This window comes from Zalophus californianus, chromosome 5 (assembly GCF_009762305.2).
Source record: "Zalophus californianus isolate mZalCal1 chromosome 5, mZalCal1.pri.v2, whole genome shotgun sequence".
NCBI lineage: Eukaryota > Metazoa > Chordata > Mammalia > Carnivora > Otariidae > Zalophus > Zalophus californianus.
Window position 1 is genome coordinate 121,649,149 of NC_045599.1, and position 25,081 is coordinate 121,674,229.

Here is a 25,081-nt window from a genome sequence, read left to right on the forward strand (position 1 = left end):
TTTCCCATTCACTTCCACTAGATATAATGGTATGATGTAGCTAAGAAAAGTAAATCAGCATTATAGACCTTCTTTATTTGTCATCAGAAAATAGTAATGAAGAGTGTTTAAAAATGGCAAGTATATTATGAGCAATGATTTTATGTTTATTTTAAACACCTTACTTCAGTAGGATATTAAGAAAGGTTTCTGTTTGTTTTTTAAATATCAACCCTAAAATGGAATGGAATAGCAGGAATACGACCTGTTATAAAATAAATCTTATTATTAGTAGCTAAGAAAGCCACACATTTGAAGATATTTTCAAATGATTTCCACTTAATGACTTCCAGTGGGACATGGGTTCCTCATAAAATTAGCAGCATTATTCTTTAGGTTCTTTTCTGCTGATTTGAGCTTTTAGTTGAAAAGTATTCATTAATTCTTTCACTTGAAAATAGCACTGTCTCTGTGAACAGCTCCCTGTCAAACTATTCCACCTTGAAGAAGAAGGTTCTTCCCTGGCCTTGCATCTCCCCAGGGGGCAGGGCTGGTAAAACTGATGAACAGCGGGCCCTCAGGTCATCACAGACAATGCCCATCACTAGTGCAGCCATCTCATTCACCATCAACTGCCCCTTGTAAGTTCCTTTTCAAATCTGAACTTGGGTTGTTTGAAAGAGAAGTTTCCATTCTACAGTGGTGAGGATATATGGGATTTTTAGAATTATTTTTTTGAATTATTCTTGCTTAGAGCAGAGAAACTGAGACATCTAGCATTCACGTTATTTACAACTTTTGGTTAGTTGATATATCAATTAACTGATGTGTCAGTTATATATAAAATGTATTTTTTTGTCTCTAGGGCAGTTTTGATATTTTAATATAGTAGTTATTTAATTTCATAGTATCATGTTATCTGTTTTCAAAGACACTGTGAGCAGTCAAGTTCAAAGTTCAGGTGTAAGCAAATGCACTGATATAAGGCAGGTTGTGGTGCACACCGGTCACTTCATTCCCTAAATGAAACTGCTTCTTCATTATTGCACAGAAGTATTGCTGATGGTAGGACCCAGGAGAGCAGCATCTATATAAGAACATGCAGCTAATGCAGTTGTAGGAGTGACTGTAGAATTTTGGAAGTTAATTGAGATTCCAGAAACACACACACACACCCCAGACCCTCTTTTCTAAATTTTCAACAACTCCACATCCCCAACAGAAGGCTCCCTGCACCTCTCTGGCCAGTGTCTCCTTCTATTCCAGTCTGAATCAATCCTATAACAATGTTCAAAGTCTTATCCCTGAAGACCTCCCCTCAAATAGCCCAGGACTGGTCTGTCATGAGGGAGCATTTTATTTCACCTTTTGGGGGGGGGACTTTTTATAGCATGCCCCCCAATACATTTATATGTTAATCTATAGATTTATATAAAGGAAGACTTTAATTAAGGAAAAAGTGTAGCAATTGTTCTTTTAAGACCACATTTTCAAACCCTTCCCTAAAATTCATCCAGACACTGTTGCTAATGCTCATCTTTCATATAGCTCATTCTATGTTCGTTGACTCTTAGAATCAATAACTAGTTAATTGATGACTTAATTAAGGCTAGAGTGAGCACCAGCCCTAAGGAAGGGCAGCATTATTGTCACTATGTCACCTTGCCATACCCCACCTCTGTATTTGCTAAGTGCAGACTCAGACAGGCAGGAGGATCATTTATTTACATGGCCAAATATTCACATGCATATGTGATTGCAAATTTTGAAAAAATTAAATTATTTCAAATTTCTCTGTATCTGTACAATTCTTCTGATGTTGATATCTTGACTCTAAAACAACCTGGAGGAGACTTACCTGGATTGTTGCTACTGCCAGCTGGAGCTATCTCTGAGAGGATCGAAACTTCCATTTGTCATCTGCTTCAGCACCTCAGTCTCCAGCCATTATTCTAGCCTCACACCATTCTTGAGGGCTTTTCTACAGTTCTGGTGGGACCTCAGCTCCTGCATCCTTTATATCTTCCTTGGCCACAAAGAGGAGATTCTGTGAGTCAAAGTGGGAGAAGAATGTGTAAGGTAGCAAGCTTGTGTTGACTCTTCTAGAAGCAGAGCTCCTTCCCCTCCACTAGCGCTGCCTAATATTTTCCTGCTTCATTCAGAAGAAGCTGTTAATTCTAGGGAAGAGGCGATGATGCAAAGATCTTGGAAGCATTAAAAGAGAAATAGTCAAAATAATCTTTGACCACAATAAGAGAACAATAGTACCCAGAATGAGGGTGGGAATGCTCTGTTATACTCTACACCCAAGTTAGAAAATTGCATTATTTTCCATGTACCTCTTTTGGAGGAAGTATAGACAAAGTGGAGTGTTCAAAAGAGATTGACAAATACAATAAGAATGTTCCAAACTGAATGATATAAGGGAAGGAAATGGGATGTTTCAGAGGGAGAAGGGGAGATACAGATGGAGGGGTAGGAAAGTCCCAGTTATTTTCAAATATTTAAAGGAATATCATGTGGAAGGGGAATATACTTGTTCTGGATGAACCTAAGAAAGACTAGAGAGTGGTCAGAAAGAACCTTCTAATAGCAGGAGTAGTCCAACACTGTCTGACGTAGGAGGCTGTGAGAATTTCAAGTCCCTGAAACATATGACAGAGTTGAGCCCTTGAAAATGATGCTGTAGTGCAATAATTCTAGAATAGTGTTCTATAGAACATTAGATCCACTAGATGTCCATTGGCGGTTTATGGGAAGAAATAAAAAGGGTGTTTTTCTCTGTGTGTGTGTGTGCGTGCACGTGTTGGTAGTTGTGGGACTGTCCTTGAATCAAATAACTTTGAAAACAGGAAAATAAATTTTTAACTTATTTCAATAACATCTCAATGTTTTTAATATAATATGCCTAATATGCTACTATGTGTATTGTAAACATCAAAGAGGCTTCAACATTACCTATATGTATTTGACCAAAGGAATATTTATTTGTCTTAGGAATATCTTTCAGTATCTCATGAGGTATTGCCCCATGGAACTCAGTTTAAAAATCATTTTTATAGAGAATATGGTCACTGTTCATAAATGTCTTAAGGACATTTTCAAACCTGATACTCTCTGTCACTTTTCTAAATGTGTCAAGGAGAAAATATGCAAGGAAGAGGGCGAATGTATTAACAAGTTATATACATACATGGCACCTATCTGGCTCAGCGATATTTGTTGTATGTTATTAAGTTTCTAGGAATTTTCCATGTTGTCAAAGAATGATAAAGTGGGCAATTTAAAAAGTGTCAGGTAACATGATTTCCCAAAGATATAACAAACAGATAACACAGTGGGAAACACTGCGCCCGGGCTAATTGACCTAAAATTTTACACCTTTCGGTGCTATTTAAAGACTCCAAGGGGTGCCTGGGTGGCTCAGTGGGTTAAGCGTCTGACTCTTGATTTCGGCTCAGGTCATGATCTCGGGGTCCTGAGATCTAGCCCCTCCTCGGGCTCCCTGCTCAGCAGGGAATCTATCTGAGGATTCTCTCCCTCCCGCTCCCTCTGTCCCTCTTGCCCACACCTGTGAGTTCTCTCTCTTGCTCTCAAATAAATAAATAAATAAATCTTTTTTTAAAAAAGACTCTTTGTAAGACCACTGTCTGGAGGAAATTATAGAATTAATAGCACAATGGATATTATTCTCTTGCAGAACAGATGACATATTCCTCTCCCCCTTGCACCTGCAGTTGTCACTGATTAAGGAGAAAAGGCCAAAGAAATCACCCCTGATAATTATGCATGATTACATGGACTCACAGACACATGAACACATAAGCACCTGGGATATTATGACCAAATTAAATTCTGTGTGTGTTCATTCTACCTGTCAGCATTTTCTCTAAGGAAAGTGAAATTTCTGAATTTGGCCTTTTTTTTTTTTTAAATTGAACATTTGATTTGGATGCTCTAACCACATTCATCTTTGAAAGAATATGTCAGGGACGTGAAGTTGCACAAAGTACTGTACACAGAAGGCTGTGATGATGTAATAAATACCCCCACCCAGCTTCTGCTGAGCAATTTGGATTGGAAAAGTCTTCCGTTAGAGTGACCATGACAAACATTTTCTTTAGAAGCAGGTTTAGATTTTCTGAGCCTGATACATTATTCATAGCATAATGGCATCCAGAGGAAAATTCTAACAGATGACTAAAGTAAGACTATGTGGTAACTGTTTCTAAGTAGTCTGATTTGGGTGGCCTTTCTGCTTTGCCAGAGGAAGTAGAGGTACCCGTGTGAGTCTGCACGTGCATGGCCCTAAGCATAAATGCAGTTTTCCTCGGGTGATCCCCTCCTACCCTTCCTCCAAAAAAAAACCCCTCAAACCAGCCTAAGACTCACCCTGTTTGTATTCTGGGAAAGGAAATATAGTTTTAATTTCTCTATCTCATTAAGGTTGCCAAAGGCCACTCTTGATTCCTACTTGGGTTGAAAGAGAAAGTCTACTGATCACAGAATTTCGTGCCATCTAAACTGGAGACTCGTAGGTTGGTTTTCCCAAGAAATACACTCTGAGATGCCGAGATTTGTATGCAGAAATTTTGTTCTGGAGCTCTCTTGGGATCCATGCCTTTGGGAGAGTGAAGGAAACAGGATTGGGCAGAGGGAGAAGATAGGCTCTTCTCAACAAAGGCCTCAGCCAAGCCCAGAGAAGCACTAGAGCTGGGATGAACCTTCAGAATTGTCCCACTTTGGGTCAAGTACCTCTATATACTCCTCCCCAAAGATCAGTCATTGGATTCAAGTTGTCCCCAGAGAGGGTGTGTCACCTTGAGTGAGGTGGCTTTCTTTGCCTGAGGGCAGTTCTCGGACAGAAACTCAGCTCAGAGCTGACAGCCAACGACACTCAGAGCATCTGGGAGAAAGAGCACCCTCAATCTGGAAGGGGGATCTGGGCACTCTTCATAGCAGTCGCCATACATTTATGCATAGAGTAACTTTTTCAGTCATTGCCTTAAAGTAACCTAAAACTAGGAAAAATGAAAAAATTAAGCTAACTAACATTTATTCATTGTCTACTATGTCCTGGGCACTTCAAACATTAACACTAAAAATGGAGTAGCAGCTAACATATATGGAGTTCTTATCTCTCACATATTATGTTAAATTTTATATTCATGTTATTCCATGTAATCTTCACATTAGTTTCCTCTTTTTATTTTGTTTTATGAGCGAGGAAACTAAAGCTAGAAAAGATTAAGTGATTTGCCTAAAATAACACTAGTATAAATGAGAGTGCATGGTGTGAATTCAGAGTCTGCTCCAAAGTCATCACTCTTCACTTCTATGCTGTAGCACCTTTCCATATCATGTTGTTTTATCTTATTCTTGCAAAAACACTATAAGGCATGTACCATTATTATTCCCAATTGACAATGAAGAAACTTCACATTGGGGAGGTTACATAACCTTTCCTGAGGTCACACTTCATTAGTAACTCTAATAGGGCTCTGCCTGATTCTAAAGCTTTTGCTCTTTCTACTGCCCCTATATCAATTGTAGGCAGTCCGTTAAAACTCGATAAATACTCACTTAACTTATGAGTCCTTAGAGAGTAGTTTTTATTTAGTCTCATGAATTTATAAGAGTCCATGGAATGTTTCCATTGGAATTAGAGCATATGTCAAGAAAGAGGCCAGCAGCTACCTCATGAGGCCAAAAGAAGCTTCATGGACATCTCCATTTGTTTCCCTACAAGGTTGTTCGAGGCAATTATGCAATTTCTATTTGTAGCGGTTCAGGTAATTCCAGAACTAGTTCCATAATTATGGCAAGGACCATGTCCGATCCATCCCTGTATCTGTCCCAACAACTATCACATGATAAGTACTCAATAAGCATTTACTGATGGTAGGAGGGAATCTATGAATGTGATGGAGACCAGTGGTTCCCAGGATTTCACCTTGAAGGAACTTTTACCACATTTTCTCCTCACAGAGCCCGTCTCCTCTTAATAAATGTATATTTGATAAGTAATAGCTTATCTCCCCATTGTTAAAATTAAATGCATACAGAATTCCGCTAGACCTTCCAATAAACAATAGGTACTCACTACTAAAACTGGATTGATAAAATGATTCTGCCAGCAGTAAAGAAAAGTGGCATTTAAGTTAACTTGTGTGACCACAGTTCATGGGTGACTGTGATTTCTGTTGCAGCTTACCTTACAACCTCTGATATCCCTAGTCCAGGACCCCCCAAGTCGGGAATCCTTGAGAGCCAAGGGATCAACCTGGAGAGTACTTCAGATGTGTGATCCAAGCAAAAACAGAAATGTCAAATTTACTTTCAGCGCAAGTTCGACGGCAGCTCTTTCTTAGCAAATGGAAATCCTTCCAAAGAGCGGAAAGGCAGGGCAGATCCTGCAGATAGAAACCGTATTGAATAAAGCAAATTGCTTCTGAATTTTGAGTACCACATTCCCCGAACATTGCTCTGAGTGAGGGGCTGTTTGGTGTGCAGGAACAAACCCAAGTGAGAACACTTGACCCCACACAGAAGTGTTCATCGTCTTGAGACTCTACGCTTGAAAGAAAACCCATCGTGTGCCTCCTGGCAATCTCAATCTCAATATACGGAATGTCTTTGTGTTGAGAATTTGCAGTGCTTTCTTGCTTGCTTGCTGCCTTAGGAAATTAGCAGACAGGAGAACCCCTGCTCAGTGGGAGGCTGACCTGCTCACCTTCAGTGTTCCTGGCAGGGTTATGGCTTAGGCTGAAACATTGGCTGGGAGCAAATGATGAAGACACAGTCCATTTTATGAACTCTAAACACCATTCTTCTTGTAGTTGCTATGATCTTATTTGAATTGAAAATGGCTTTTTAACGGATTTCTTCCACACCACCATGAAAAGGGCTCCTGTTGCCAGCATCAAAGGAAACTAATGGTGTCCTTTGCTTTGATTTGACTGCATCGCTTTTTGCTAAACAAACTAAACAACCTGCCCAGCATGGGGAGGAGATGAAATAGCTTTCGTGTATTCCTGAGGACTTGGACTGTGTCCCTTTGAAAACCAGCAAGCGAGGGTAACACGGAAGGTTGGTCAGTGTCCTGCGCAGTATGCCTGGTGTGACAAGCAGCTCTTGTGTCCTTCCCCTGCAGCTCCCAGAACATGTCTGCCTTCATGGCTGTGCCGAGTCGAGTTAGAAAACAGCCCCGGACCTTACATTTGAATAGCACCCTCGTCGATATCATCACTTTGTGTGGGGATGTGTCTACCTCTGAGGGCTAGTATTCCTAATTTTACAATTAGGGAAAATGGGGATGCAGAAGGTTCACACAATTTGTGCAAGATTATAAATAAAACACATTTTGTTATAGTCGGGACAAGAGCTGAAGTTTCTCTTCTAACACCAGTCCAGTTTGTTTGTTTTCTTGTTACCTGTTTGTTCATTAGTGTATTTTTAATAAATCCCTTTTCCCCTACTAGACTGCATGGACCAGGAGAGCAAAGGCTGTGTCTGTCTCCGAGCCCCACTGTGTCCTCAGCACAGAGAATAATATGTAGCTCGTGAGAGGTGCCTTATAAATATTTGTTGAACAGAGGTCTTTATCAAGCTACAAATGGGGTTTAAGCAGAGGATCCAGGAAAGTCAAGGAGAAAGGGTTTTCTTCCTTTCACTGCCACAGGGGAAAAAATTCTAACCAGCTATGTGTATAGTCGTGCCTTTAATTATTTTTTGTTTTATACCTAACAATTGCAGTAATTTGGTTCTGAAGGTATATAGTGCAGGTCATGGGAAGATATGGAAAGGCTTTAGTCTCCTATTTAGGAAAGCTCAGGTCCTCTAAAATCTCTCGAGTTGTTTGTGAGGGCATTTGTTTCACAGATAATTCATATGACTTCATTCTTTCTCTGTGCTCAATTTTAGGGGAAAAAGATTTTTTAAAAACTGAGCTATTTTCATCAGGCATAAATCAGATATGCTGCTTCCTGAATAGAAACAGGTTTAGTAAAAAACTGATAAGCCTGGTATTTTAGGAAGTTATGATTTGTGAGATAACCTGAGGTAATTTTGAAGCCCCTTCCAGGGTTTAAACCTACAGTTGCAAAAGCCCTGCCTTTTATCACCGTATGCTTTGATGAATGAAATGCCAACCTTTTCAGGAAGGGCTTCTTTGTATTTTGTCTTTCTCTTCATTTTTCAAGTGAAATTTCTAAGCTTTCAGAAATGTCCAGACTGACAGGAAATCACATTTTAAAATATGTCAGACTTGATTTTAATTAGTTGGTCCTGGGTGACTCAGTTGCGCAGGGAGAGAAAGACCTATGATCCTAATTTTAAACTTTGCTGATCAACAAAAATCCATTTCTCAGGAGCGGCTGGGTCTGGGACAGACAGTAACAGGACTCTGATATTTTCATTTGTAATCTTTATCCATGAGGGCGTCGGAGAGTTGTGCAAAAGTTAACGAGCTGAACGTGGAGGTTCTATTTCACTCAGTAAAAGAAACATGTCATTGTTTAAATGAAATACATTCAAGTAAAATTCACTGAAAGATGCAAGCATTTTATTATCATTCATTTGTTAACTGCAAAAAAAATAGTTCAGAGAGGTCAGAGAAGTAGCATACATTTGTGGTAAAAGTATTATGTATATAGACACACACTTTAATATGACTTTAACATGGATTCCTAAATTTAAATCTAATTAAATGATAAATAATTATAATTAATAATGAAAACTAATACAAAATTGATAGTAAATAAAGAAATCTGATTAAGTTTAATTCTGATAAACTTTATTCTTATGAAGATAATGGTCACTACTATCATTATTATTACACAGACTCTCCTGACTCTCTATATATAATGCAGGGAAAGCCGTTTTGCAAACTGACTGGTCGTTAATTAAAAAAAAAAAAAAAAGACACCACTTTCATTTAACAAAATAGCAGTGAATTCACAAACTAAAATCTTTGGCAGTAGCCATAGTGAGAAAAACTGGGCAGTCTTTTCACGAATTATGTTACTGCGTACATCTCTATTCTAAAAGTAATGTAGGGGCACCTGGGTGGCTCAGTCGGTTGAGGTTGAGCATCCGATTCTTGATTTTGTCTCAGGTCATGATCTCATGGGTTGTGGGTGAAGCCTCCAGGCAGGCTCCACGCTCAGTGGGGAGTCTGCTTCTCTCCTTCCCCCTCTCCCTCTGCCCCTCCGCATGCTCTCTCTCTATCTCAAATAAATAAATCTTTAAAAAAATGTCTTAAATAAAATTTGTTTATTTACTCAGTAAATATTTATTGGATACTTAATCCATGCCAGGCACTGTGCTAAGCACTGGGGATACAACAGTGGGAAAACAGATAGTCCTTGTCCTCAAAGTGATTGCAGTCCAGCTGGGGAGACAGATATTGATCACACATATAAATATAATGACAATTCTCACTGGTGTTTTGAAGCGGTGACATTTAAACTATCACCTGAAAGATGAAGGAGTTGGCCAAGGGAAGGGGCATAAAAGATAAGACATTCTGGCTGAAAAACAAGAAAACAACATTTACAAAGTTCCCTGAGCAAATAGGCTGGTCGAGGTGAGCAAGACTGAGGATGTGGCTAGAATTCAGTGAGGGGAAGAGTGACTAGAGATGGAACTAGAGAAGCCATCGGGGGCTATTGTTCAAGCCCCCAAAGACCAGTGAAGGATTTTTACCTTTGTGCTAAGAGCACAGAGAAGTGACTAAAGCATCCCAAGTAAGAGACAGACATGAATTAATAAGTCAAGGTCAGCACACTGAGGGTTACTGAACTCAGCACTTTCAACTCCTAAGTCTTTTCCTTTAAATCTTTTCAAAACCAGTTCTCAAAGCCAGCACATCAGAAGACCTCTGGCTCTTCTCTCTTTCCCCTCCAGTTGTTCTTCGGAGGGAGGTTTTCTGATTCCTGCAGATGTGCCTGTTCCTCTCCTAAGAAGCCTGCAACCTGTTTGAAGATGCCTTTCTTCAGGAGAGCTCCACAGTCCAGAGAAGGACTTTGAGGCTTCATGTACCAGATTTCAGCTGTGAACTTGCTTGCTCTCTTGCCATCTTCATTTATTTAGCAACTCTGATGGGAGAAGCATATGGGAGGTTTGCCACAACTGTGGGCCTGCAAACAAAGCCCTTCCAAGAACATTGCCCTAAGAGCCTCATCACCAGTCTGGCCCTCGTTCTTTCTTTGATTGGATTTGTGAAACTTGGAAAGACATCCCACAGGCTCATTTTTACATCACAACTGTATTATGGCTGGGTGTTGCTCTCAGAATTTCCTGCTGCCTTCCTTCTTAGAGACTCTGGAGACCAGAGCAGGGCATTACAAGGCTGTCACTCAGAGGATGTTCAATACAGTCCCACTTAGAGAGCTGGACATTTATCTTAGCATTTTACACACATTACTTTAATCCTGGTTATTGTGCCCATTTTCTAGATGGTGAAACTGAGGCTTAGAGTGTTAACTAACTTGCTTACAATAAATACTGCTGCTGAGACTCGAGTAGAAACAGCTTGGCTCCAGATTTGACGCTAGTGCTATGATTTTATTTAAATTTTTATTTATCTTGAAGTGATTCTCCTGGTTGTCAGGGTGGTCTTGTGAGTAAACAGTCTAAATCTACACTATAAATCTAGCCTCTCACTAAAAAGAGAGATTAAGAAAAAGGGTGGCATTTATAAGAAAACCTTGCAGTGTTTGTATAGTCACATCGTTCTGCACCATAAATAAATACTAAAATATAAATACACAGATTCAAAGGAAATTTAAGAATCTCTTCAGAATATATAACTTCACTATGAAATATTTTCCTTCATAATATTAGTGAATGTTATTCAAATTTCCACTAGCGACTTTTTGGCTGTATGGGGGAAGTAATATGAATGAATGAATGAATGAATGTTAAGATCTCATAACAGTCTGAGAACAACCTGAGAATTTTCAAAGGGAGACAATGTGTTCTTTATTTATATGTGATAAGAATACAAGTTTCAGTGTCATTAGATGGCAGACTTTGTATGAAATTAATAGATTCTTTCTCACATGGGAAAATCAAAGAACTCTTCTTTAATTGGACAAAATTAATGACAAACATTGAAGTGCATACAGAGTGAAGCTCAGACTCCACAGGCTGTCAAAGGAGGCTCTTAACAATCTGGCCTAACATCTTCCTGTCCCTCCCTTGCAGGTGTGCAATACAGGTGTCCCCCTACTGTCCCCACACCTCCTTGGCCTTACTTTCTGGTCACCTTGTCTTTCCTAATCACGTCATCTTTCATGCCCATATGCTTCTTCCTAAACCACTTAATTTAGGTCTGATTGACATAAAAAGGGGTGCATATTAATGCATACAAGTCGATGAGTTTAGGGATAAGTACATCCCCATGAAACCATTACCATCAAGGCCACAAACGTATCCATTACCTCCCAAAGTTTGCTTCTGCCCCCTTTGTTGTTGTTATTATTTTTGTATGTGTGTGTAGTAAAGAACACTTAACATAGGACCTACCCTCCTAGCAAATCTTAGTATACAGTACAGGAGGGGGACATTATGCTAGGTGGAATAAGCCAGGCAGAGAAAGGCAAATAATGGGTTGTCTCACTTACATATTAGAATGAAAGTAGTCAAATTCATAGAAGCAGAGGATAGAACAGTAGTTGCTAGGAGCTGGGGAGAGAGAGGAGGAATGGGAAGGGTGGGGGTTAAATGGTACAAAGTCTCAGTTATGCAGGATAAGTAAATTCTGGAGATCTACTAGACAGCCCCTATGCTTTTGCATGTATTGTTCCCTTTTCTTGAAATGCCTTCCTTTGTTATCTAAGGAGTCATGACCAAGTTCAGATGTCACCTGTTTTGTGATGTATTCCTTAAATTCCTCCTTAATTTCTCCAAAGTGACATAAATGATTTCATCTCACATGCTCCCATAGATTCCTGTGCTCTTGACCATTGTACCATATTGTATTGTTACAGTTGGTTCACACCCATTCTGCTTGTTAGACTTTGTGACATCTGAGACCAAGATTTCTAGTTCAACATTTAAATTCAATAAATGTGTTGTTTTTCCTTTGGGTTGCAGGGATTGTGGTAGGTACAGAGGACATATTGGTGACTATGATATGATTTTTGTTCTTGGAAAAGTGTGCAGGCACTGACAGAAATAGGCATGGAAATGGATCAAGTCAATGCTGTGTGCAATACACAGTCACAGAACTAGGCTTCAGGAGTATAAAACATAAGGAAAAGAAAGGGTTCTTCCCACCCAGACTTGGATGGGAGGGATTGAGATAATGGCTGAGCCAAATCTTGGAGGGCAAGTAGAAATTAGTCAGAGCAAGAAAGGTACTGAAGAAGGAATGGTATTTCATAGAAAGGGAAGGCCTGAAAAAATACTGAGGCATGAGACCACAGTGTGTGGTTAAGGCAAAATAACAAGCCTCTCGGTATTGCTGGAGAAGAAATTAGCATGTAGGAAGTAGTAACAAATGAGGCAGAGGAGGGATCTGTGTAGTAGATGGTTTGAGGGAGGTAGGGACAGAGTCGTCCACACTGCTGAAGAGCTGGGTGTATCTTGGAGGGGAGAAAAGACTCTGTGACAGTTTTTGTAAAGGAATAAAGCATGCAGATGAAAAAGAGTTTGTCCTGACTGTAGTGTAGAAAAAGCAAAAAAGGAGTGTGTGGGCAAGGCTCTGGCAACATTTCTCCAAGAGAGATGAAGAAGGTTTGAACTCCCGGGTGGCTCTTGGGAGCCACAATCACAACAGCATCCTCCAACAGTGTGCAATATATCTTTGTTGAATGAATGAATGAATGAATGAATGAATGATTTAGAAAGCTAAAGCTTAACTAACTTATACCATGGAAATTGTGACATTGAGACAATATGTTATTACCACCAGAGTAGGGTTTTCAATTCACTCTATTCAACACTAAATGTAATCAAAACTTGGCAGTTAGTTATAAAGTTGCATTGTCAATATCAATATGGCAGCCAAAGTGGCAAAACTTGATTTTGGGGAGGGCAAATAAAAAAATTTACTCTTCTTGTGTTTAAAACACAGCTATATAAGAAGTATATCAGCAGAAACACATTCTATCTGCGGTATATCATGGAGTAGGAGGGAGAGCAGAAAAAAATATTCTTAAAGGCTCCATAGGAGGGCAGTAATGAAAATGCATTAAGAAATGGCACTCCAAAAAATTATTACACCTTCAGTAGCATCCGCTAGTTTTAATCCAGGAGATTGACTCTTTTTGTTCACATAATTCTACTTAAGACCATCTGAGTATTTGAGATTCAACCTGGCATTATTGCTTGCTTTGTCTTTGGTATCATACTGACTTTAGGAAAATATATCTGAACAGAAAAATAGAAGTATTCCCACGACTCAGAGAAATGGCATTTTGAATGTAAAACTCATTTTTTACCTGAGGCCCACAAGCCGTTCCAAAAGGATGTCTCATCGATCCTCAGAGCAATCTATTTTATAGGGAAACAGAGCAGAGCACTCTTACGTTCTAACATCTCCCTATGGGGATGATAATTAGTTGCTCTAAATTCAGGCCCAGGAATTTTAATCTTAGAGTAGCAGAAGGCATCCGAGGAGCTGTTTTTGTGGTGGTCATGGTTCTAAGATGGGAATTGGTTGTTCTGGAACCTCCTGTGACTTAGTACCTCAAGGAATCTGGTGGACCAGCTACTCAATTAAGGTCAACACAGAGTCAACACTGGCCTCAGTGTTATCCCATCCATGACACCTCCCACCTCCCACCCTTTCCTCCCAGGAAATGCCCAATTCTGATGCTTTGTCCACAGAGTGTCTGCCTTTTCTAAAATGCCAAGGTGATACTGCATTCACAACACAGAGATATCATCTGCTCCAGCAAGTCCAGAAGAAAAAGTAATGGCATTTGAACCCGAGTGGCGACACACACATTGCCACTGCATCTGTCTTTCTAATGAACTTGAACACACTTGCATCTGTGCTGAGGGATCCAGATTTTTCATTGTAAGGTGGAATTATCTTCTGAAACTGGTGCCGAGAAGACCATATCTCTCCACCTACCAGTCTATTCTCTGAAGGCATTGGGCCTTTTAGATCCATGTTATACGCTTTTAGAAGCAATTGGATCCTCCTCTATCTGGGTCTAATGGGAAAAATGTATATGCTGAAAAACATGGATCAGAATTTTTAAGGGATGACCCACCAGATTACTGTAGTCCAAGGCAGTTGAGCCAGTTTTGCCTAGATGGCTTGAGTTTGCTTAGACTAGATTTGCTTTCTGAGATCTGGAGAAATGCACATGTATTACATCCCACACTTTGGCTTCACAAACCAAAAGGGGCATGGTTTCCTTTTTGTGCTGATTATCATGATGATTACATTCTCCTGATTTTCCTTCTACTTCTGTGCCTACTTCTCTTTTTCTTTTCTTGAATCAAGTTTTCCAGGCAACCCTTACATGCTGCTGATCATCTTTTCTCCTCTCCTTCTATAAAATCAGGTAACCTTATCTACTCTCATAGCTCTATGCTACTATGATGGCTCTTGACAGCTCTGTGTCCTGACTATCAGATCTGTACTTACCTACCAACTGAGATCTCAATTCATGTGTCCCAAAGTCACTTCAAAATCACGGTCTCAGACCAAACTTAGCACATCCATTGGAAAGACTTCCCTCCTGTCTTTCCAAGATTGGAGAATGATGTCCGCCTGCCAGAATACTGCTAGCAATCTAGGCATCCACCCATGGCCTCTTTCTCCCTCTCCATCCCACCCACATTAAGCAAACATCATTTTATCTCCTCAGTTCCTTTCAATTATCTCTATGGCTGCTGGTGCAACATAAGCTACCACTGTCTCTGGTCTGGATGACTTTGACAGCTCCCTACTTGTTACGCCTGCCCCTCCTACAGTTCTGTCCCATTCATTGGCCCACACTGAAGGCAAGCCACTCTCCCCAAATCACAAATCTAAGCTTAAGATTTCCCTAGTTAACAGCTGACAGTTCTACATTTTGAAAGCCCTCTTTCATCCGGTTCTTATCTCCTATCTCTCCCAACTTAAGACTTCCTTAAATTTTATAACGTAACTACTCTGAGATTCCTACCCACCCCCTCATTTTCTCATCCCCTTCTCCCCTCTCTCCGTCCCCCTCCATCTCACCCAAGCATTCAAAGTTCACATCGATTTCCTCACACTGTTCTTTGTTGTCGAACTGTCAGCTCTCAGGGCTGCTTCTTTATCCATTTCCCATGTAAACCTCCCTTCCTGACACTTGGAGTCAGAGTAGGTGTCACTTCCGTGTGCTTCAGAGGATACCGCACAGCCATATTAACATCACCTGTGTCTCCCTGACCACGTGCCCTGCTACCAGGCACACACCATCCTGTCTTCCTGATCCTCAACATTCAGGGAGCAGGCTTCTGAAAAGTTTTCCCTGACTTCTCAGGCCAGACTCAATGACTCGCCTTTATGCTTTCATGGTAATGAGTCATCTTTTTTTTTTTTTTAAGATTTATTTACTTATCTTAGAGAGTGAGCACAAGCAGGAGGGCCAGAGGGAGAGGGAGACAGAGAATCTCAAGAAGGCTTCACGCTCAGCGCAGAGCCGGACATGGAGCTCGATCTCACGACCCCGAGATCATGACCTAAGCTGAAACCAAGAGCCGGATGCCTAACTGACTGAGCCACGCAGGCTCCCCTGTAATGAGTCATCTTTTACGATGAAAGTCAGGTTGTACTACTCTTCCCCGCAAGATGTTCCAAAGCCTCCCTGTTTCACTCCGAGTAACCCTCAAAGCCCTTAAAATGGCCTACAGTGCCCTGCAGGCTCGGCCCTCTTGCTTCATCTTTTACTACTCTCTCCTTCCTTCTTCCAGGTAGGCACGCTACACCCTTAGGGCCATGGTGGTAACTGAAATGCTTTCCCTAGCACTCCCTTGTATCCTTTGACTTTTGCACAAATGTCCCCTTATCAATGAGGCCTACTAACCCACCCTATTTTAAGTTGTCATCTACACCACCCCTCTCTACCTGCACACTCCTAATCCATTTTTGTCCCCATTTTTATAGCGCTTATTCCTTCTTATCATATGATATCAATTATTTATGATTTTCCCTCTTTGTCCTGATTGTATTATGTTAAAACTTTTTCTTTATCCACTTGCCCACCACCAAATCATGCACTCTTTGGATGCAGGGGTTTTTGCTGTTGTATCTAATTACAGTACCTAGCACATTTCCTGAAAATAGCCGGCTCCTAATAAATGTTTGTTAAGTGCATGTATTCATCTCTGACCTCACCACCCCATAGCTTTGCAGGGTTGCCAGTCACACCATGCCAAACTAGAATGTGAGTACAAAAGTGTCGTTTTCTTAGTGGAGAGGCTGCACTGTAAACTCACACATCTGAGATCTCCAAAGATGAAAAGTCCAATACGGACCACTACGGTGAACGTTTCTCCTGCAGAGTCCCTTCAGAGGTTAAAAATTTACCATTGTCCGTTTGGCTTTTTTCTCTATTCTATGTCTATAATTGGGGCATTTATTTTGGTACATTAGAAAACTAAAGGAAAGCCTAGGTAGCATAAGCTTGAAAAATAGTATCTTGCCTTCCATGACTTCTCTTTTTCTTTCCTTTCTCAGAGCTCTTCCTGCCATGATGCAGTGGGTCCGCACTCAGAAGCCGGGAGAGAGTGGTATCAATATTGTCACTGCTGATTTTGTGGAACTTGGTGATTTCATCAGCACTGTCATAAAGCTCAACTATGTCTTTGATGAGGGAGAAGCCAACACTTGATAGTACCATTTGGAACATCCATGAGTAAGACAGAGAAGACTCATTGTATTAGGCATATTATCTATAAACGCTCTGATCTTCCTATTCCACTGGGTGTCTGAGGGGATTAGACTGGTAGTGGGTGGGAAAAGGGGGAAACCATTTCTTCAGTGATTGTTATCATACTGCATTACTATAAATAGTTCATTTCCCATTTGATGAGCAAAATCTGCTTCTAGTGTTAGGGATAAAAAAAGACCGTGAATTTTGTTTCTCAGAATTAGTCTTTGCAACGTATATCTGATGAATGTTTACGTGATTGCATTTCTGATTTCAGCCTAGGGCTCCTACACTGATTCCTCTAACTGAAACTTTCCACTCGCTCTCTCGCTCGCTCTTTTTAATCAGATGCCGTATGGGACTCAAAACAATTGAATGCCCAACGTAATGTGTATTACATTGATGTACTGAATTTTTTTTTGTGAGACTTGGTATAATATAATATCCTCTAGTCATCTGCATTTGGTCGATCATTGCTAACTTTTGGTCATAGAAAATATGTATCAAGTCAGTTTCCCTGCATCAGTAACATTGAAGGACATAATCAGTAATTTTTGTGTTATATGAAAATAACAGTGTTTCATAGTATTTCTATTTAAGGCAGCTATAAATATAGTGTAAAAACTTTTTTGGAAGAACAATTAGTGCCAACTCTGTAGTGAAAGATGGGGGAGGGGGGAAGAGATGGATGCCATTTTAATTCAGGAATCTCTTAAATAATATTGCCCTGCAAATGCTCAGTAAATGAAAAATTATGACAAATGTGTTTAAATCGGGAAACTCTGAAAAGAACTCTTACAAAAATCTCCCCTAACAATTCTCTTGATTTAAAAAAAAAAGGTAGAAAAAAAGAAGAAATGAATAAAAGATTGTGCAAGCTTTCCTATGAAGTTGGGATCTCCAAACATGTAATTCTAAATCCCAGATTTTGAGGAACATATTTTGAGAAGCTTCGATTCAAATTTTTACTTGAAGTTGAGGAAAGAGGAAAGATGGCAAAAAGAGCAGTTTTTGAAACTATGTCCATAAAATCTCAAAGATCACGAAATGTCTTTAGGAGATTCTTACATACACGTGATCTGGGCAGATGCACTGAAAATTAACACTGACCCATCATTTCTGGATTCTGTCCTACCCCAGGATAGAGACTGGGGCAGAAGCAAAAGTTTTACAGAACATTTCAGTGTCCCAAGATTTGATAGTCCGGGTCTACGGGGAAGAAAAATGGTAGCAGGACTTTGAGCCTCGCTTCCTCCATGGTGTCTTTGTGATTTTTGACAACGCTAAGATGATTTTTGAAAAGCACAATAACCCTCAACTATGTGCCTCACAGGAATATTGTGAGGCACAACTAAAAATCTATAAATTGCTGAAATTCTTATAATTATGAATTATTTTATCTTCATGTTTAGAAATAATTGCACCTCAGTAGTCCCTTGGGAAAATGCGGTCCATGCAAAGTAGGACCATAGAAAAATAAAAGCATGCCCTCAGTTTTTAATTAATTTAAACATAGGGCATGTGGTTTAATCTCTTAGACCTAGGCAAGGGGGTTGATTATGTCAAGATTGTGAATAATCAAGAGCTGGTTATAAGATTATAAACACTCATTGTCAAAAAATAGTATTTATAAGCAGCTGCAGGGAAGCAAGAGAAATTGTTTATACTGAAGAGAATGTTTATGCAGAGTGTTTGGTCTGCTCAGTAGACCTGGTAGTGTGCATATACATGCAACAGTTCCACATTCCAGTTGCGCGTCTATGTCTCACTACGCACAGTATGCCAGCGTCCACCCATCCTGCCAGTGGACAGATACAAATGCACACAGACAGACACACAGACATGGGCAAACATAGCCACAGTTCTTCTTTTCAAGCAAAAACACTGATAATATTAAATAGTTTAATTTTAAGACCAAAACCCTCAAGGTATGAAAAGAGTGATGAGACCTGTGAAAGTAGAGTGGCTGACCATATTCAAATATTTTTGTAAAAATATTCTAGCTTGGGACTTAATTATTTACAAATAGAGTTTTCTTTCCATCTTCCCTCCTCTTGCGGTTTATTGTCTTTTTAGCTCTTTCACCTGCTCTTAATGTGCAATTGAATATGAATCCTTTTTAAAGGACTATGGATTATTGAAATTTTCATCCTGTAAATTTGCTTTGTGAGCAGATTTTCTCTCTGACAATTCATTATTCATCCCTCAGGAGGATCTTTAGCCAAGCACACTTGCAATGACACAAGGATTTAACTTATAAATATGACAGAAAACAAAACTTTCAACATATTAATGAAGAATGAATAAAATATAGAGGTAACTATGTTGTATTTTCTTGAACTAAATGCTTTCTTATAATGTTTGCTTAGAATTAGCTTTGTCACATTTGTCATTTGGGTGCTGGAAAAAACAAACATGCTGAAGCTTTAGACTAATTGTGCAGTTTTTTAACTGGAGAAAGCTTTTTATTGCTATTAATGATATGCACACAGAAACCTTGTTTGACAGAGGGTACTTTCAAGTCGATGCTATGGTTTCCATGTGGACATACAGTCCCTATGTAGCAGGCACCAAGAGTAAGTGGACTTGCCTTAATTTCTAAAGGAGGGAACAGCTGGGTCCTCCAGCTAGAGGGAGAGTCACCAGGAGGGAGTCCTTGGAAAGGGGAATGGAGAGAAGGTGCCTTTGGCTGTCTTCTGTCCATTGGGCCTGCCTTGGAGCACATTTCAGGAGCAGGCTGTGGGCCTTAAATAAAAAGTGGGGGTGAGAACTAGTAGTATGCGGTCAGAGCTAACCCTCAGCCTATGCTCCTTTGTCTTAGCAAGGCATTGTCTTTCCAGAGAGCTAGGAACACAAGGGCTACAAATAGGCCCCAAGATAGTAGGAGATACATCTTGGTGCACTTTTTTTTTTTTTTTTTTGCTTTTTCTTGAGACTTTATGTCACAAGTCCTGCAAGGCAAAAAACAGAAACAAAATCCAACTTTTACCCAATCTGCAGCAGGAAATCAAAGAAGCGGGTGGGATGAGGGGAAAATATGCAAGGAATATCATTTTTTGGGTTTGCTTTCCTATCTGTAATTTTGAAGGACCAAAATGGTGAACACTCCTGCCATTATCATTTCTGTCTCCCTTATTATTACACAATCATATGAGTGCAGAGAATGAGGAGCCATCTTTTAAAAGCCTTAGGATATTCTATATGATGACCTCAATATTCACTTTCAGCCATACTGGGAAAACTCACTTTTCATGGAGCGCCACCTAACAGTGAATGTACTAGAGCATGAAGTGTTTGGCATGTGTGCGCCTGTATGTGTACACACGTGCAAACACACACACACAAACACACACACATACACACACATGCAAACACACACACAAACACACACATGCAAACCCACACACATACAAACACATGCAAACACACACAGACACACACATGCAAACACACACACATACATACACACACTGGATACACATCTCACACACACACACATTATTCAAGTTAAAACTGCACTCTCTAATCACTCAACTTGATTCTATTGCCATTTTAACTCTTAAAATCAATATTTCCTACATTAATGGGCATAAACATACTTCAGATATTTAAATATTTAAGAGAGAAAAAAATCGCTAGAAAACCAGTGAACAATGAGACCATCATAAATCAGAAATGCCTAGCAGTAATAGTCTAAATACATTGTCAATTATACTTCAAGCTGGAGAATTGAAGATGGACTTGAATATAAATTACAAACAAACACTCATCTTTACTTAAAGCTGTTTTAAGTTCTTTGAGGTCCTGACATGTTTTAGCCAGTTACCGGTTCAGGTTCTCCCCTGTTAGCATTCCAGACTGGAAAGTTGAAAGTCTCAGGAAATGCATGTTCTCATGAGTTTCCAGTTCTATAGTTTTACAGATTCAATGACACAATCTCCTAACATTTGGTTACTCATCCAAATGAAAGCTCCATAGGTAGAGTGCTTGAGTTTTGAATTACTAACAGAAAATAATGCACAGTGTCCCTCAGGATATGCTAAGCAAGGGTTTTAAAAGTATTTTATTTTACAGCACTTTGGTCTTTTCAATTAGATTTCAGTGCCACAATGGTGTAAATGCTATATTTGCCATAACTTCTTGGTGGCTCCTGTGTTACATACAATTTTAAACAATGCTCTAAATTGTTTGTTTCCCCAACATCAATAAAATGTTCTGTAGAATTTGTAAAATGTATTGATTGAGTCTGTTGAAAATTGTGCAGTTTTTATTTCATTTGTGATATATTTCATAGGTGTTAGTTCTAAATGTATATTTGTATGAGTCAAAAGTATGTGCTTGTATGTGGTTCGTGTGTTAATATATTGTATCTTACAAAAAATCAAACTTATCCTAAAGAAAAAGGGCACGTTATGACCAGCCTTAATTCATTGCCATTTTTTGTTGTTGTAATTTGGGATTAAAATTTAAAGAGAAATTATGTTTTTGTTTAAAATGGTCTTTTTTAGAAAAAAATCATATGAGGAATGTGCTTTAGAAATTATCTGAGTTCCCCCAAGCATAAATAGTTAAGCTTGTGGAGCACCTGAAGCTTCTCAAAAGTTTCCAATGTCAGTCATTTACTAACTTCATTATCATGCAAAAACTGAGATTCACGTTTGTTTCCATCAGCAACAGAACCAGTACACTTCAAAAGCTGTTCTTCCAAACTTGGAACCATGTGAGGATAAGTTTGTGAGGATAAGTTTTCCATGAAAAATTGTTTCTTCAATTTTGCTTTTTAAAGATTGGATCTTCTCAGTTAAGATGAACTGCCTAGGTTCTATGAGAGTCACTAAAGACCCATCAACATTAGGTGGTTCCAACATGGTTCCCTTCTCAAAACACAGGCATACAATATCTTTTTACACCTTTGTTATCTGCCTACATGTAGTCTAGCAATGGAAAATGCATGACTAATTCAAGGACCTGCATGAGTTGTCATGCTCAAAGCAAAAACGTTGTAATTTTCCTTGAGCCTGGGATCTAGGTGTGGAATATTAACCAGTCTTCTTATTTCCTCTTCTTTCTCTATCCTCAGTTATTTATTTTCCATATTTAAGCTTGCCAGATAAAACACAGGACACCCAGTGAAATTCAAATTTCAGATAAGCAATATTTTTTAGTATAAGAATTTCCAAAATATTTCATGAGACATACTAAAAACTTATTCATTGTTTATATGAAGTTCAAATTTAACTGGATGTGTCCTGTATTTTTTTTCTCTGGCAACCCTATCTATCTTGCCTCTCTCTTTTTCAGTTGGACTCCCTCTAAAGGGTGAGATTCTACCTCCTTCTAAAGCCCTATATTATATCTCATGGAAATCTATAGTCCTAACACCCTTCATGAAGGAAAATGTTGGTCCATACAAAGTTCCATGGATGCTTTACAAAGGACCAACTCAAATAGACACGGCATAATCAGTCGAGCAAGTGCCTCTATAAGATTAATGCCACTACATTCAAAATTTCCCTTTACCATCCCGTTGCAAGATCCAGAGTCTCCCCTACTAATCCCTTAAGTAACATTCCCCAGTAACTCGGACACCCAAAAACACTACACGTTAAAAATTCCCTGGAAAGTGGTAGCACCTTCCAACTCAATACCAGGACCTCTTTTACAATTCAATTTCTCCTTCATTCAGAGAGGTAAACTAATTCATTACTCCCCTCATTGACACCCTACCACAAATTACTTTTATCAGTTTAGAACCGATCATCTATGGAACTACAGAAAATTTGACCTAGAAAAAAAACAAAACTCTCTTGATTGCTGAAAAAAAAGAAGAAAAGAGCCTGGGATATAGATATATAGATACAGCCTCAGAAGACTGGGTTGGAGTTGGGCAGGGGATAGAATATGGACCCTGACAATGAACCAGTACCTGCCAGGGAGATTTGCCAAAGCAAATTATAACAACCAGCATTTTTTTTTTTTTTAAGAAATTGAGAACTCAAGACACCCCAGGGTAAGAACAATGAGATCTAAGGCCAGTTTCTAGAACAGTTTGCAGAGAATAGAATTATGCTGGAATTCCTAAAATAGAGTTTTCAAAGACCATTGTATCCAACAGTGAATCCTTGACGTGGTCTGAATGTGGATGGAGTTTTGGAATATTTTTGGTACCTACTTCCTCTCTTGAAATTCCTATAAGTGACAAGAAAATCCAAATTCCTTAATATAACATTTCCATCTCATGGTCCCTGCTTGCACACATTTGTATTGATTTGCTTCATTTCTAAAGGATGGGAGTTTGCAGAGCTGGTGACATTTCCTTCATTAGACACCAGAAATTCACCAGAGGGAGACAGATCTGTGCCTTCTCTTTTTAGGATCTGGTCATTGATACTTTAATAAATGTGGTGTAAAGAAAATACATGCCTACCACTGTTCTGTTTAGCAAATGTGAATTTTTTGGATAAGATTGTTGTTCTTAATGTAAAAAAAAAAAAGTTTCTTTGTATCCAGTGAAATGCCTAATAAAGTCCTGATACCAGTTATCTTTATTTTTTTCTTTCATATTCATCAGTGCTTCATTATAAAGTCCAAAAGTAGATCTCTTAAATAGAACATGACTCAGAGCATGAGAAAATATAATCATTTTTTAAAAATATGAATCATCATATAAGGATTTCCTCTGTGAAAGGATATATTCTCCACCAATAAGGCAATGCCATGAATATTTCCATTACATCAAAGTTAGATATCTCCAAAGTCTGATGCTCTTAGCTTCTGATATTACCACAGAGAAGACCAATATCAATATAGCAATATTACTTTAGTATTATTATTATAAAATGCCATCTTGAGGTTAAAAGCTTAGGGTGAAGGAAATCTACTTTTGCTGAGCCTTCACTATACCCAATGCATGAAACACTCTTTCAAAAAGGAAATTGCCTTTGTAGTTCACCAAATATACCCTATGTGCTGGGGTTAAGTCAGACTTCAAACAAAATTTAAGCATTGTAGTAGTATTTTAAAGACAATCCAGCAAAACAAAACAAACAAACACACAAACATATGGTCTAAGATTATTTGGGGGGTGGTACTTGGACATAAGTCCCCTCAAAAGTTGTGCTTGTTATATACATTGGTGGGTTCATGACATTAGAGGATTTCTATTTATAAAGCTGTAATGATTTCTACATTTGTGAAACAGTGTATATCTGCAAATAATACTCCACATAATCATATTTTGGCAAATAATACTCCACATAATCATATTTTGTCCTTAACATAATATTGCTATAGTTTATCAGAGCCACTATTCATTCAGTCAGTTATTCAGCAAACATTTGCCAAATACCTGCTGTATGGTAGGCTCTCCACCAAGCACTACAACACATTTTTAAAATGTTCCTTAGGAAAATGGATGAAGCACATCTTTGGTACTTTCTCAATGGAACGAACAGTTGGCGTCATTTTGTTCTTTAACAAATAAACAACAAACATACATTTATTCTCAATGAACTTTTCAAAATAATATCCCCAGATAGTAGAGCTGTTTGAACACCGTTGTTCCTGAAAACCTAAGAAGAAAAGGACAATTTCTACAGTAAGTATAATTGGAAATAGGTTGGTCAGGTCCATGGGTTGACGAAGAATGGATTCCCCCTCTCTTCCTGCCACATTCCCTGTCGTCATGCACAGGAGTACTTTGTACAAGCGCGGCTGCCCCATTCGACCTGTGGCTCTAAAACAGCAAAAGCAGAGGCTCCAGCTCTTCTCCTTCCTCTCCTCACCTCCAGGACTTCACATGAAACTTTTTCTTGCCAGGAGAGGCTGACTTCATAAAGTAAAGCAGACCCCATAAAGAAGTGTCTCTTCCCCACAGGGTAAAAATGGTGATGCTGTCTAGATCAAAAGAGTGGAAACATCATCTGGAGTGGAGGAAATGCTTCTTTTAAAGTAGAAAATAAGACTGTGGTTACTAAGACTGTGATGGACGGTTTCAGCATTAGCTCTGTCAGCATGCGCTTCACCAAAATCCTTAGTCATAAACCATAATAAAGGCTGCACTGGAATCAAGCTCGAGAAGCAAACCTCAGTGTAACTAGGCACCTTCCACCGTATTCATCCTTCGGTTTAGTGGATAGAAGTATTCCTGGAACCATCTGGAGCTAGCTATTAAGTAAAGGCGAACCACATTAAAACTACATCGAATTCTAGAAAGTGGGATTTAGTGCCCTAAGTGACAG

General features: G+C 39.2%; 1 protein-coding gene across 1 annotated transcript in view; it reads left to right on the forward strand.

Moving 5' to 3' along the window:
* The window catches only part of PLCXD3 (phosphatidylinositol specific phospholipase C X domain containing 3), a 166,980-nt gene extending 143,591 nt beyond the window's left edge, over nt 1-23,389 (forward strand). The window contains exon 3 of the mRNA XM_027606255.2: nt 16,649-23,389. Coding sequence (XP_027462056.1) covers nt 16,649-16,802 — 154 coding nt within the window. The 3' untranslated portion in view covers nt 16,803-23,389. The remainder of the gene's footprint in view (nt 1-16,648) is intronic.
* Nucleotides 23,390-25,081: the final 1,692 nt, after the last annotated feature.